The 15,510-nt window shown below is 45.8% G+C and overlaps 1 protein-coding gene across 1 annotated transcript in view; it reads left to right on the plus strand.

Moving 5' to 3' along the window:
* Positions 1 to 3,453, plus strand: part of LOC147701456 (chaperone Ric-8A) — a 348,728-nt gene extending 345,275 nt beyond the window's left edge. Inside the window, exon 10 of the mRNA XM_086930133.1 lies at positions 763 to 3,453. Within this exon, the coding sequence (XP_086786259.1) occupies positions 763 to 883 (121 nt within the window). The 3' untranslated portion in view covers positions 884 to 3,453. The remainder of the gene's footprint in view (positions 1 to 762) is intronic.
* The last annotated feature ends 12,057 nt before the right edge of the window (positions 3,454 to 15,510 follow it).

Genomic DNA, 15,510 nt, shown 5'->3' on the forward strand with positions numbered 1-15,510 from the left:
TGTTGACTGTGAAAGTGTTGATGGGGTATTTCAGCTCTCTAAAGATTTGGAAATGTTGGATTTGGGAGAGGTGATTGCATATATTGGGATGTATATACTTTAAATAAGAAAGATTTTAGCAGGTGCACAGATTTCCAGGGTTTGAAGCCATTTTAATGATGCTGTGACAAGGTTGCACTTCAGGCTATGATATGGTATGTGGTGGAGATGACACTCACACTGGCTGTCTAGGGATTAATATGTGTTGTATATCGAAGAGCTGACCGGGCATGCCCTTTCCCTGAGGCTTGACATGTGTTGAATGTCGAGGAGGTGATCTGACATAACCGCTCTCCAGGGATTAATATATGATGGGTGTGGATGAGGTTACTGCAAATGCCGCTCCTCAGTGATTGAGATATGATTATTATAAAGGGCGTGATGGAACATGCTAGCTCTCTGAGGATCACGATGGAGTGCATGGATACACCAGGTATTGAGGGATTGAGATATGCTTAGTGTTCAGGAAGTAAGGGAATGTACCAGCTCTCCTTGGAATAGAATGTATTCATTATACTGAAGGCGTTGAGCTCTGGCCATTTTCCTGGAGTTGAGATCATTAGAGTTTAGATGAAGTAATGTGAGATGTATTAAAGGTGCAAAAGTTTGACGAGACATGGCAATTCCGAGGCGCTGAGAGAGAGTGCATTTGGAGCAGAGGAGGACACACAGGTCACAGGAGAGTATCCTTACCATCCATTTCTTCTGTCCTTTGTGTCTTAGGGAGCACATCATCCAACCAATGGGGGTCACCGCAGATGGACGTTTGGCACCTTTGGACGAGGCGGCCCAGAAAATGCTGCAACAGCAAGAGTCGTCCGACCTGGACTCGGACTCAGACTGACTTCACGGGGCTGGAAAGGATGAAGAGCTGGGACTTAGAAACCAGCAGATGAGGTCGGCCAGAGGAGGGACTGTTCTGGACTCGGAGACCTGCTGTTGTAGAATACCGTAGAGGAGAAGCAGAGGCTCAGAGCGTTAGAGCCGGCAGCACCTCCGTTGTAGCATCCTTGGAACTCTGAAATGTCCACGGGCGACCATGTGCCCCATGTCTCTGCTTGGGTAGAAAGGTAGTGCAGCTTCATGCCAAGCCCAGAAATGGCCTGGCCATCGCAGCTGTCCTAAGTCACCCTCTTCAGAGCTTTGTCGGACCTGGGCCTTGCTCGAGGCCTGCACTGAGCTTCTGGAGGGTGAACACACGAGCTTTGCTAAAGAGAGGTGAGCTATCTATAATGATTATTCATGTGGAACACGCCCTATAGACACAGTTACATACTTGCACACAAGCAACAGCGCTCCAACCCAGTTTTACTTAAGGTGCAAGTGCATAGACTGTCAAACAAATACACAATTCCTAGCTGTAGTGAATGCTGGTCACTGGATTGTTACTTTGCGTGGCATTCCCTACATGTCCTCGAAAACTTGGTGCTAGTGTTGGACAAGCACACACTTGTCACACATACAACCATTTGTGTGCCCAGAGTGAATGAATGAGAGGGTGAATGGACATCGACTAGGGCTGATACAGAGCCATTAATGCACGTAGGTACATTGCACACTCTTTCCCAAACGTTCATTTCACGTACAGCAACAAAACCTACAAAAGCACATTATATATACAGACTCATGTACACTCCAACATGTTCTGCATACATTGCAATCAGACACATTGGCCATAAAGCAGTTTTTATAGACTAAAACACCCTGCACACACATATACACAGTTACATTTCATATGTTCTCATGTATATTCAGACACATTGCATACAAAGTCATTTTTATATACAGTCACATTTCACATGCTTTTACATGAGATACTTTGGGCAGTCCTGTATAAACACACACACGTTCCTCGTACAAATATGCACAGAGACACACTGCACATTCAGAGACTGATATGCATGAGATGGCAGAATTATGGACTGCATGTGGATCTGCTATAGTGAAAATTTGCAAAACTACTGTTCGGGGTAAGTATTGTTTCTTACACATTGCATGTACACCTCAGACAATCACATGTACTTACTAACAGGAATATTGCTTACACAGTCACTTGTATACACAGACACGGCCCCCATGCAGATACACAGAGGCACCATGCACATGCAGTCACAGATAAGCACACGACGAGGGAATATAAAAGACACTCTGCTAAAATACTGCTGCAGCTAAGTTTCTTGTTCCCTACAGACATGTAGCACTTACACTGCACATGGTCATGTCAGAGATTTCAGGAGGTATGTGGCCAGTCTGCAGTTAGTGGGAGGATCAGCATAGCCTCAGTAAAGCACCATGCCAAATCAGTCTGGATGAGTCTGGCACAAAGAGGAGACCGCTCCAAAGCATACTACTGTACTATGTTTAGTTGCAGGTGGAGGACATCTAGCCTCTCCGAAGTGATTTACATGCAGTGCATGTTGTCATGTTTCCCTGGCCTTCTTCCTATGTTGTGCTCAAAACCAAGGTTGTTTTGTTACAATGTGGTGATTGAACTCATAGTGGGCTAGTTGGATAGGGAGTTGTTTAACAGAGACCTACGGAAGAGCTTGATCTTCCTGATATTCCTGAGCATTACATGGTCTCCCTCACCTAGAATTTGTCCATGCAGTTTGCTCCATAATCACACCCCATGTCACACCAACACGCGTGCTCTCAATCCAGCTCTGTTGACTGCTCGAGCCTTCACTCTGTTGATGTTGCTTGTTTTAGGAAGTCAAGCCATGATGTATAGACTGACAGCCTGCCCAGAGAGGCAGTCAGTGTTCCTTCCTCCAGTAGCTACATCAGGCTAGGCATGACTCCCTGACTTTAATACTCATACACATCGAAGGCCTGCGCATTGTGGTGAATACTGAAGTAACTTTCTGTGCCATTTTCAGGTCTGAAAAAGGGTCATATTTTTGGGTTTTTTTCATGGTGGTCTATATAAATATAGGGTTCTCTAGCATCCTGGAGTTGGGAGAAACTGCAATCTCACCGTTTTTTCTGAAAACAAATGTGCAGATGCCCTCTGTGGATATTAGGAAGGTGCTAATGATTTTTATGCACCAACATTTTAAATATTTGTGCACAGCTACTGTCTTTAACTTTTATGTATGATTCAGGCGAATCAGTCTCCAAAATGTATTCCAATTTATCAATGGAATCTTTGTTTCCCTACAAGCCACAATAATGCACAATTTTATTACAAATAGAAAATGTTTTTAATTAAGTTATTCCAAAATGTATTAAAAGCTATCTTAAAGGAGAGTAGACAATCTACATGCATTCATCCAGTGATCAGTCCTACACAATTAAACCGGTTGTGAGACATTTATGAGGTTTAACAAAGTGCTCCCCTGCTCATTTATCTTGCCCTATCATCTGATCAATATGTAGCGTCTACAAGCAAAATAAAAGCATGTTTTTACAGCGTTTCAGTTCTTTTTTGTTTTTTATCAACCTTCATCAGGACAATAAATAATATTAACGGTAAGTAAAAATAATAATTATACTGTAACTTCACATATGCCTCTTGGGGTTAACATCCTTTAAATGTTCTACCCTTCTGCGCCCAAAATGATATCATCATCTCTTCATACACCATTCTGCAGGATTCCTATGGAGAGGCTGCTTACATCAATGGGGCTGTTTATGGTTGGAAGCACAATATAGCAACCTCTATGAAATAATTGTTGCAAACAATTATTTACAGTTAATTAACGCTTAATTTGATCATTCACTTTCTAACAGTATCACAGTGTAATCATGCTTCTGAAAACTTTCAAACTGAACATTGCTTTATTCCAGAATCACTTTGTGACGTGTTCAATGATAACAAATCGGCTGTATTGCCAAAGGTCTTAGGTGGTTCCTTTAATGGTATACAGCTGTTAAAAATGCTTAATTTATTAATGGATCCTACATTGTGCATTATATTTCTACACGCTCCATAGAATGTAACTCGTTTTACTGGAGCGCAATAGATGTGATACCTTTTCATACCCCAGGTAAATGCAGACTGGAGTCTTCTGATAGCAGAGGCTGGCAGTTCGATATACAGAGAACTAGAAAATCCAGTCCTCGATATTATGGGATGCGCTTAGCAGTGATGGGTGGGTAGGCATGGTGTAGTATTCTTGCCATGATGCAGCGGGTAGTTGCATGAGCTGACTGCTTCGGGGATGTACATCAACTAAGGGCAGTCAAAGTAGCCTGTCCAGAGTATGGGGTTATGATCTGATGCTCATGTAAAGCGCTCTGATACCTCCGGGTCTAGCCAGCGCTATATAAAACCTTTAAAATAAAAAATAAATACAATAAATCTGAAAATGGGTGATGAGGAGGCATTGTAGGCTTATTTTCGAAATCATAAGGAGTCCATCTAAAGTCGATGCCCACAGAAACAAAGAAAAACAAGCATTTGCAATGCAATAGGTCTCGCGTTATGAAAGTTTGAGCTATTGGTCTTGTAAATGACAACTTTTTTTATTTAAGTGTTGGTTTTGAAAATAGCTAAATTAATAGCTTTGTCATTTACAATGCCAATAGTTATAACTTTCGCAAATGTGACACCTATAGCATTTGTAATGCAACATGTTTTGTATTTACGTGACTTAGGATGTATTGATATTACAAATAACAATGGCTTTTAATTTTTTTAAATAATTAATACTTAAATAAAAGTGATTGTAATTTATATTGGGAATAGCTTAAACTTTTGTAAATAACTTTTGTGAAGATAATGTTCAGTGTATTTTATTGTGATGAAAATCCAAGAACAGAAGTGAAATATTAACATCTTTTTGTGACATTTGTAATAAAGCTTGAAACATTGAGAGAACATATTTGAACCAGTTGTTGTTGAATGGTTGCACAGATTGATGCTGTGATGGCGCGGAGTGGTGCTGTGGTGGTGCTGTGGTGGTGCTGAGTGGTGCTGTGGTGGTGCTGAGTGGTGCTGTGATGGTGCTGTGGTGGTGCTGAGTGGTGATGTGGTGGTGCTGAGTGATGCTGTGGTGGTGCTGAGTGATGCTGAGTGATGCTGTGGTGGTGCTGAGTGATGCTGTGGTGGCGCTGAGTGATGCTGTGGTGACGCTGAGTGATGCTGTGGTGGCGCCGAGTGATGCTGTGGTGGCGCCGAGTGATGCTGTGGTGGCGCCGAGTGATGCTGTGGTGGCGCCGAGTGATGCTGTGGTGGCGCCGAGTGATGCTGTGGTGGCGCCGAGTGATGCTGTGGTGGCGCCGAGTGATGCTGTGGTGGCGCCGAGTGATGCTGTGTTGGCGCCGAGTGATGCTGTGGTGGCGCCGAGTGATGCTGTGGTGGTGCTGAGTGATGCTGTGGTGGTGCTGAGTGATGCTGTGGTGGTGCTGAGTGATGCTGTGGTGGCGCTGAGTGCTGCTGTGGTGGCGCTGAGTGATAATGTGGTGGCGCTGAGTGATAATGTGGTGGTGCTGAGTGATAATGTGGTGGTGCTGAGTGATAATGTGGTGGTGCTGAGTGATAATGTGGTGGTGCTGAGTGATAATGTGGGGGTGCTGAGTGATAATGTGGGGGTGCTGAGTGATAATGTGGTGGTGCTGAGTGATAATGTGGTGGTGCTGAGTGATAATGTGGTGGTGCTGAGTGATGCTGGGGTAGCGCTGAGTGATGATGTGGTGATGCAGAGGGCAGAAAGGCACAAAAACGAGTGTAACAGAGGGCAGAAGGGCAGAAAAACAGGGCAGAAGGGCACTAAAAACGAGTCTAACAGGGGGCAGAAAGGCACAACAAGACCTATTACATTGCAAACGCCTGCTGTTTAATATTATTTGTTCCAATAATAAGTGTTTCCTATAAGAGGTCGACATAAACCCCTTCGACGGTTACTATTAAAAAAAAAGTTCATTAGAGGATGAAGTGAAACATGGCTGGGGCAAGGGGGCAGTGCTGGCAGACTTCTCTCCATCGGGTACAAACGATGCAGAGAACGGGAACTGAATAAATGCGGGTACGTTTCATGACCTGTATCCCAAGATCTTAAGCGACCCCTTTATTGCCTGAGAAGAACTGTTCACACGGAGGAAGAATGCATTCCATACAAAAGGCAGACAAGTGCACTGAAAGATTTTTCACCTGCAGCAAAGTGCAGTGGACTGGACCAGCGCCCTGCTTGTTATGCTGCTTAGTAACATGCTTGAGCAGAGCGTGCTTATGACTTTGTTGCTATGTACTTCTACTGTAATTGTCGCCTTCGCCAAGAAGAGACAGGCTGCCAGCATGCATGCTGTGGTAAGCGCTGGCACCTTATTGACTTGGCAGTGAAAAGGGTGCGACAAGAAGGGAGGGGTAACGAAAGAGAGCTGAATAGTCTCTGGTTAGAAACTGAAAGCAGGCGCATAGCTATAAAGATTTGTAAGATATGAAGCACAGCGTGCCACCAGGCATCTTTTAGGCCTGTATTTAGTCCATTATTGTTCAAAGTCAAAGGATGAACTATAGCCAAAAATCTTTTAGATTTCCTCTCGTCCCCTAATCCCCCCCCCCTCCCTGACTTTTATATACCGCGAATTTGACCCGAAGGTATCGGAGCGCTTCATATGAGCACCAGTTGCGTTACAGACAGAAACATTCATTTTTCAGGCAAGGGGAGACTAAGTGATTTTCCCAGTATCATAGGATCTTGAGCGTCCCTGCCGAGACTCGTACCCGGTTCACCAGCTTCGATGTCGACTGCTCTAGCTGTAAGGCCACATCCCCTCCTGTTAGATCTTTCATATTCATGCTTTTCACGCCTCCACCAACCTTGCAGTTCAAAATGTTTCAAAGAGAATAATGGCTATGGGGACGAGAAGGCAAGCAACCGTTTTGTGGTGTGCTCATTTCGGAGGCAAGGAGCTTGTAGGTGCAAATCAGACTGATAGAGGTCAATTTGATCAACATTTCATTTTTAATAAGACTGGGAAGAGTAACAGTGCGATGGTGTCCTGAATAGCTCCAACACTCAAATTGATTCAATGGGTTAGTAAGAGTGGTTAGAAACGTAAACCACGTAAAAAATGGAGACAAATTTAGATAGTGTCTGGTAAAATATACAAAGTTCTTTAATTGGAGGGTTCTTAGATCCCCGATTGCCGTGCTTTACAGCACTCCTCGTTGACACTATTCAGTATAGTCTAAATAATGGCAAAAGTGAAAAGATTTCACACAATACATACTTTTGAAGGAACCATGCTGCAAATTTAACGAACTTGTTAAATGCAATAGGTATAGGCATTCAGAAAGCGCAAATCGGAGCATGTTTCATTTGCCTCGAGCAAACCATTCATGGAATATGCTTCTGCGTTGTAAAAACGAATAGAGTTAAAAAAAAACATTTTTAACCTCACATGCGTGTATTTACAAAGAGAAGCCTTGGTTCTCCCCTGAACTACGCATTCACAAGTTGGCCTGTAAAAAGCTCGAACGGGCTTGGCGTCATTCGTATTGCCCCTTAGCTAAGGCTGCTTTACGGAGGGAGCAGAGAGTCTACTATGCCAGCATTAAAACAGCTAAGGGAGAATATTTTACTAGCCGGATTGACAAAGCTAACAGCAATCGCGAGATTTTTGCGATTGTTAACAGTTTCCTTTCTCCCTGTGCTGAGCAAAGGGCGGTTCCAGCTTCTGCAGTATGGTGTGAGAGCTTGTCCGGGTTTTTTGAGCAAAAAATAGCGGCTATTCAGGCGAGTTTTAGCTCTAGCCACTTTCCGGATGACTCTTTCCATCTTTCCCCTCCCTCTGAGGGTTCATCTCCCCGGATAGTGGAGCTCACGCCTCCCACTGCTACTGACACACTAGCCGTGATTAAATCCTTGAAATCTGGATCACCTTCTGACCCGTGTCCAGCGCGGGTGTTGGCAGGGGTCGCGGATGTGGTGGTGCAGGAAGTGACGCAGATCGTCAGCCTTTCATTTAAAACAGCCACAGTTCCTGCTGAGTGGAAACAAGCTAAGCTACTTCCCCTGCTGAAAAAGGCTGGAGCAGACCCTGAAGTGCTGGCCAATTATCGTCCAATTTCTCTGCTCCCGGCTATGGCAAAAATAGGAGAAAAACTGGCTTTCCGGCAGCTTAATGAGTTTGTGGAATCATCTGGGGCTCTCCATCCTGCTCAATCTGGTTTCCGTGCTGCGCACAGCACGGAATCTGCTTTGGTGGAGATCTCTGAGGCAGTTAGGGAGTGTCTGGACGGTGGCGGCAGAGCAGCTCTAATTTTATTGGACCTCTCTGCCGCGTTCGACACGGTGCCTCACCAACGCCTCCTCACTAGACTTGCGGACATTGGGGTTGCTGGCCTCGCTTTGGACTGGCTGCGCTCCTTTCTCTCGTCTCGATCACAACAGGTTTGGCTCCCTCCTTTTTCATCTTCGGCTAAGCCCCTCATGACGGGGGTCCCGCAGGGCTCCACCTTGAGCCCTCTTCTTTTTAATGTATATCTGACCCCCCTGATTGAGCTTGCCGAACATTTGGGGGCCAAAATCATCGCATATGCCGATGATACGCAGCTGTTGTTCACCTGGCCTAGTGATGTCTTAGATACCGAGCGGATTCAGTTTTGTTTATCCGCGGTTTTCAACTGGTTAGCCTCCGCGCAACTGAAGTGCAACGAGGATAAGACGGAAATACTGCTTTACGGTCAATTCCCCCCTAATTTTAGAGAAGCACTTTGGCCGGCCGGTTTCCCGATGCCCAGTTCAGTCAATGTCCTCGCCAAGAATCTAGGGGTCTGGTTCGGGGAAGACCTCCGGTTTGAGGGGCACATCAAGAAGCTGGCAGGGGGCTGTTTCGGGACCCTTAAGGCGTTGCAGAAGTTTTTTCCCTATTTGCCTGCCTCCGCAAGAGAGTCAGTGGCTAGAGCTTTAATTCTTTCGCGACTTGACTATGCCAATGGCCTGCTGAGTGGATCCCCGGCTTATATGGTGAGACGTCTCCAGGCGATCCAAAACGCAACCGTCAGACTGTTGGGTAATATCCCCAGTCGGGTCAGCGCTAGGAATCACCTGCAGAGCCTGCACTGGCTGCCAGTCTCCCAGAGGATTACTTTTAAAATCTTGACCCTGGCCCACAAAGCCATTTATGGACAAGGCCCCGCATACCTGATGAAACGATTCAGGCGCTACTCTCCTAAGCGACCTTTGCGCTCTGCCGCCCAACATCTGCTTCAGGTCCCGCGCTTCCGGCTTTCTCGGCTGGGAGGGCAATCAGTGGCGGTGAAGTCCGCTTTGGCTTGGAATGAGCTCCCTCTATCCTTGCGAGCTACGGTGAACTTTATATCTTTTAAAAAAGGGTTGAAAACCCATTTGTTTCGACTAGCCTTTTAGCTTTTGTTCTGTGTAGGGTAGGCTGTTTATTCTGTTTTTTCTTTTCGCGCCAGGATACTCCGGCAGTAATGGAGCGCGCTATAAAACAGCATAATAATAATAATAATAAAGATCAAAGATGAAACGCGGGGATAATTACGTGATATTATAGTGATAAGTTTAACATATGGACGAGTGGCTACAACATACCACGCTTCATACAAACAAATTATCACGCGTCCTACAGGACTGGTGCTTAGCAGCAATTAGCAGTTGTAAACACTAACAACTGCCTGCTTTCATTAAAAACCAATTCATAAGACCAGACCAGCCCCATAGCAGCAATGCACACACAGAATGGAGCTTAGGCATCATTGACACAAAAGGGGGACTAAAAGAACTACAGACACGCGGGAGTTCTCCGACAAACCAGGCAGGTGTGTTGTACCGTACACTTTCTCTAAACAGACCAAAGAGAGTCTCTAACCTACAGTAGCGGGAAAAATTGACTGATAAAATTATGTGCATTCGACAAGTTCCAAATACTTGTAGTACCTACTGGCCCATAACAGTTCGAGTATTCTGTGCTAACACTAGTCACGTATCCATTTTCAATATGTGCTTACCGTAGAATTTTATTTTATTTTATATAATGTCATAATAATAAATGTGCAAAGATTTATATAGGCATTTCGTCGGACGACACCATCAAATAACCCACTTCAAGACGGCCGACAAGTGTACCTATTGGCTTAAACGAGGCAGCTGCTATTGCAGTCTTTCCTCTCTGTCCATTGCTTCCCCACCCCTCACTCCCCGTTCTCCTTCTTACACCGCGATATGTCCAGCGCCCCTGACGATAACGGGATCCGGTGTGTATCTTAGCAGATGCCTCTCTCCCGTCGCAGCTGTCTCCTCTTCGTCCTCATCCAGCTCGTAGATGGTGTCGAAGCCCGCTATGTTGGGCAGCAGAACGCTCATGACGTCGGCTGCCACCGCGAGGCGGCGTGTATGGGCGAGGCGCTGTGACGAGCGGGCGAGGGCAGCGGTTAGAGTTCCTTGGGAGGGAGTGCGCGTGGCCTGCCTGGATTGTTCCTCTCACGACCACGCGCCCAATATGTGAGGAGAGTAGTGCGCTGGGTCCGTGCAGTAGCTACACAGGCACGAACATAAAACAAGGAGAGGAGGCAGCCTGGTGCCCACCTACCTCTCTGCAGGAGCCGCCTCTGCCACTTCCAGAGGAGCTTCCGCAGTACCGGCTGGAAGACCTGGACACGCTGGCCACAGTGGTGCGAGCCTGGTAAGGTGGGGGCGGGGGGGCGGGTGAGTTTGCCTGTATGTGTGTGTCTGCGTGTGTGTGTATGCCTGCCTGCGCGCGTGTGTGTGCCTGCGTGCGTGTGTGTGCCTGCGTGCATGTGCGCGCGTGTGTGCCTTTTCACCAACGTGAAAGCGTGCGCGTTCACAAGGTCAAATCTCCGGCAGGAGAAGCTCGTGACAGTCTGCTGTCCACATTCCCCCAAAAGTGATTACATAAGTTGTCTCGCCCTAGACAGCAAAAGCTTCACCTTTGCTTTTGTCTAGGCGAGACCTAAAAATGGATCTAGCAGCTAGATATGAGATAATGTATAAATATTAATCAAGATAGTTCCAAGCTGTACAATTAGTGTTAAAGATAAATAACTAGATTTTTTTGTGAAAAAATATAATAGAAACACATTATGTTGGTCAAGCTAACTCCTTGTTTCCGGCAATTAAACTTTGCACGCTAAAATCGTAGCAACACACTAGTTGTGTGTAATTAACCCTTAGTCTGCTCTGAAACTTGCTTTCTCGTAACCCTAAAATAAAACTCAGCTGCAAACTCTGGCTGGATTATATCTGACTTCAAAAACCTTAAACAAATAAATTGTCAACTGGAAAGCAAACAATGACAAAAATAACTGATTAAGGATCCGAGCATGTATAGGACACCTGTAAACATAAACTTCCTGGTCAAACAAAGCACAAACAGGAATATTGGCAGAAAATGAAAGACTCAAAACCCAACTGTAAGGTGTACACTTTCCAGTGGCAATTTGAGAATATAAGAAATGTGGAATGTCATAAAAACTAAACTGACACTCTTACTTAAGGGCACTATTCTCAAGTTACAAATAGCGTCTCTCAGAAGCAGGCATATCCTATCTACTGAAAAAGATCGCTCCCACATCAAAAAGCAGGTATAAATATACAGATTTTATTTTTGTTCACATCAACACCCAAAGCAATTACCAAGAAGTCTGGTTTAAAACGTCAGGTGACCCAAAGCATTAAAAAAAACTGAGAAGCAGGAAAAATAGAACTTTATGTGGGCAATGTTATCACTTGGTATTCAATATACCACACTATTTTAAATCACATAATTTCAGGTCACCGTCTGCTTATCTGTGTATTCAATATTTCTCCAGTATTGTATCTTTTATAGCTTTACATGCCTGAATCTTCCCCGTCGTCATGGTGGGAGTCCCAGGTTAACAAAAGTAATAACAGTAATAAAACATCACCATAGACCTCCATAGAACAGAAAACTTACGTAAGTAACCTTTCAGCCTCATTTTATAACATCCAAATTTCAGCCAAACACAGCAGAGATCTCAGAGTTTCCTTCGTCACAGAGCCACCATACCTCAAATTTCTCTTACCACACGTCATGTGATAGGGAGTCTCCCTGAGCTCTGCTCAGTTACGGTATTTCTTCTTCAACTTTTGACCTCCAGTCTCAGCTTTTGCTACTCAAGGTATTTGTTGGATTTATGCTTTAGCCCTTCCTTACTGTTGAGATGCCAGACCCTAAAAAAGGGCTATTTAGGCCCTGTAAGACCTGTGGGAAGTGTAGGCTATTTTCTGAAGACCCCCACAACAGTGCCTATATTGCCTCTACCCTAACCACAAACCGAGGGAAACCCTAAAAGACATGGAGGGTAAGCTGCTACTCTGAGTCTGAACCCGAGGAAAAGGCCCATTCTTCCTCAGCGAAAAGAAAGGAGGGCAGTCCCTCCTCACATCGAGGGAACTCAAAGGGAGCTAAGTCCGAGGACAAATCTGAACCAAAACACCACAAGAAACTTTAGACAGAGGCTTCAAAGCCTTCTTCAGCTACTGGATCTGCTTCTCTGACTCCTCTCAGAGACCAATCTTCTCGACAGTCGTTGAAGATTCCACGCTCCTCAAGAAAACCTGAGGTACCTGCACCGTTGACGCCTTCGGTGAAGACGTAGACGGGAGCTTTGACGACAGTAACTACGTTGTCGTCAACCAGGCCTTTACTGGCAACGAGAATTTCACCACCGGCCCATCGACGACTCCAACAACGAAGGCCATCCACAAACCATCGACGGTGCCACAGACAATCACATTGGCGGTTGCACCGTTGTCGAGCCCATAGATGGGACTGTCAACTGAGGGAAAAATCAGTCTCCTTCAGCTCAGGCAAAGTCAGGATTCTTCAAGATATCCTCTTCACCTCCTGCTCGCCTTTTGGACTTCCAATAGCCAGAGGATGAAAGTATGTGTGGTCCTGCATACAGTCCATCACAGTTAAGGGTCAAGTGCAAGGAATCTGATGATGAGGAAAATTAGGACAATAATACATCTTCTAACCTGGCAGGGGAATATTCTTTAGCTGAAAGAGACACGTCTGTCATTCAGAGGCCGGATTCCTTCAAGGAACGTTACCTTATGATGATGGGTAGGAGGAGCGTCATCAGTTTAAGGAACCATCAAAGAACGTTCCAGTGTCTCTGGTATATGATCTCTGTCATATGATTGACGACTCTTACAGGCTTTTTCCGGATGCAAATGCTCCTCAGAGGCCTTTATCTCCCCAAGAGTTACCCACTATTCCTTCGGGCCAAAGCACTCTCAAACCTACCAGGGAAAAGACCCTCCCTCCTCCTATAGTCATCACAGCGGATACTCGGGATGCTAAGACAGAGGAAAGGGAAGTACAAGCGGACATAGACGCCCATGATGAATGGGATGACTACATAGCCCCTATGCCACTATCTCCCATCCTTCCTGCTGTGAATTCCCCTCCTGTAGATATTGGGGTATTTCATGATCTTCTAGTGCGTGCCTCCAAAGGTTTTGATTTACCAATGCCAGCTAAGCAAACTGAATGTTTTCTCTATTATTTTAAGCCAGGCACTCAACGTTCATTGAGGGCAATCCCTATAGTTGACTTTCTATGGCAAGAAGGGCTAAAGCTAATAAAAAACACCTGCCTCCGTCCCAGCTGTCATTCTAAAACTGGACAAAAAAGATACATTCGCCTGCATGCCTCATTGGTCACCCAAGGCTGGACTCATGCACAGCCCCACCAGACAAGGAGGCCGCCGCCTCGAAAATATTGGTAAAAGGTTCTCGGCATTGGCGGCCACCTCCATTAGAGCCTCTAATGCTATGGCCATTCTTGGGAGATATGACTGGCAGATATAGTCAGACAGCTCTACTCTGTTAGAGTATCTCCCGAAAGATAAAAAGAAAGAGGCTAAAGATATTCTTTGGAGGGAGAATGATTCTTAGGGGGGAGAAAGAGCTTCTTCGGAGCTCATCGAAATAGCCATGGATTTTTCATCCACTGCATTTCGCTACATCGCAGGAGCAGCAGTTCTGCTTTGCCAGGGATGGCTAAAGGCTCCCACCTTTTGTCCAGAGGTCCAAGCCAAGGTCTTAGACGTGCCTTTCGATGGAAGTGCTTGTTTGGTAAGCACATGGAGAATGTGCTACAATCTATAAACGCAGACACGGATACGCCGAAGCCTTAGGCAATCTCCTGCAACGCCACTTTCACTCCTTTCGGGGTAGAGCGCAGGGACAATACTTAAAAATCCATGGTTTTATTTTCACTTCTTCCTCATCAACAACCAGGTTCACATTTCAGCAGCGATGAGAGCCACAATGGCCTGATGGATGGTCAAGGAAAACCTTTTGCTAGGTCTCTTTCATTCACTGTTCAATAGTTGGTGATGACCTCAGATGCATCAATGAATGAATAGGGAGCTCATCTTCAAGAATTACAGGTTCACAGCAAGTGGTCCAACAGGAATCAGAGTGCCACATAAACATTCTGGAGCTCAGGCAGTGTTTTTGAGTCTAAAAGCCTACCTGACTCGGATCAAGGGTGCATCAGTACTCGTCAGGACGGACAATATTACAAGAACAAGTTACTTACCTTCTGTAACGATATATCTGTAAGAAACAGTAGTTAGTATTAGATTCCTTACCTTAGAATATCCCCAGGCGTCAGACTGGATCCGGAAATTTTTGCGTAGCAGTACACTTGCGCGTCGGTAGGTGTCGTCCGCGGCTCCGCGCCCGTCATAGGTGCCGTGATGATGTCGTCTGAGTACTTAGACACCGCCTCCGCGCGCTGACGTCAGTTCTTAGACACAGCATTTCCGCGCCAGAAACGCAAAGCCATGTTAAAAAACCAACACTGGTGCCATTGAAACTAGGGCCCTGAAAGGGGCTGACCTTAACCCTAGATATCGGTTCTCAGAACGGGGAGGATGGGTGGGGCGGTAAGGCATATAATACTAACTACTGTTTCTTACAGATATATCGTTACCCAAGGTAAGTAACTTGTTCATCTGAAAGAAACAGATTAGTATTGGATTCCTTACCTTAGAATAGATACCCCAGCAATACCAACCCCGGTGGTGGGTCTGCGAACCAATAATCACACCAGAAAGTCCTGGAGGACGGAACCGCCAAAGAAGCCATCCCTCCGGACTTGGCTGTCCAGGCAGTAGTGTCTTGCAAACGTGTGCAGCGAGGCCCACGTAGCTGCCTGACAGATGTCCTGCAAGGGGACTCCCCGGCCCAGGGCAGTGGTAGCCGCCGTGGCCCGAGTGGAATGGGCTCTCAACCCAACAGGAGGCTCCTTCTTGATACACAAGACGACCCACCGAGAGATGGTCCGCTTGTGCACCGCCCGTCCCTTCTTAGCACCCACGTAACCAACAAAGAATTGGTCATCCACCCGTAACTGGAGTATGCGATCTATATAGAACGAAGGCGCACGTTTTGGGTCCAGACGGTGGAGCAGCTCTTCCTCCTTTGAGGGATGCGGAGGCGAAAAGAAGGTGGGCAAGGTGATAGACTGCCCGATATGGAAGGCCGTGACAACCTTGGG

The sequence above is a fragment of the Lissotriton vulgaris genome, chromosome 7 (genome assembly GCF_964263255.1).
Source record: "Lissotriton vulgaris chromosome 7, aLisVul1.2, whole genome shotgun sequence".
NCBI classification, from domain to species: Eukaryota; Metazoa; Chordata; class Amphibia; order Caudata; family Salamandridae; genus Lissotriton; species Lissotriton vulgaris.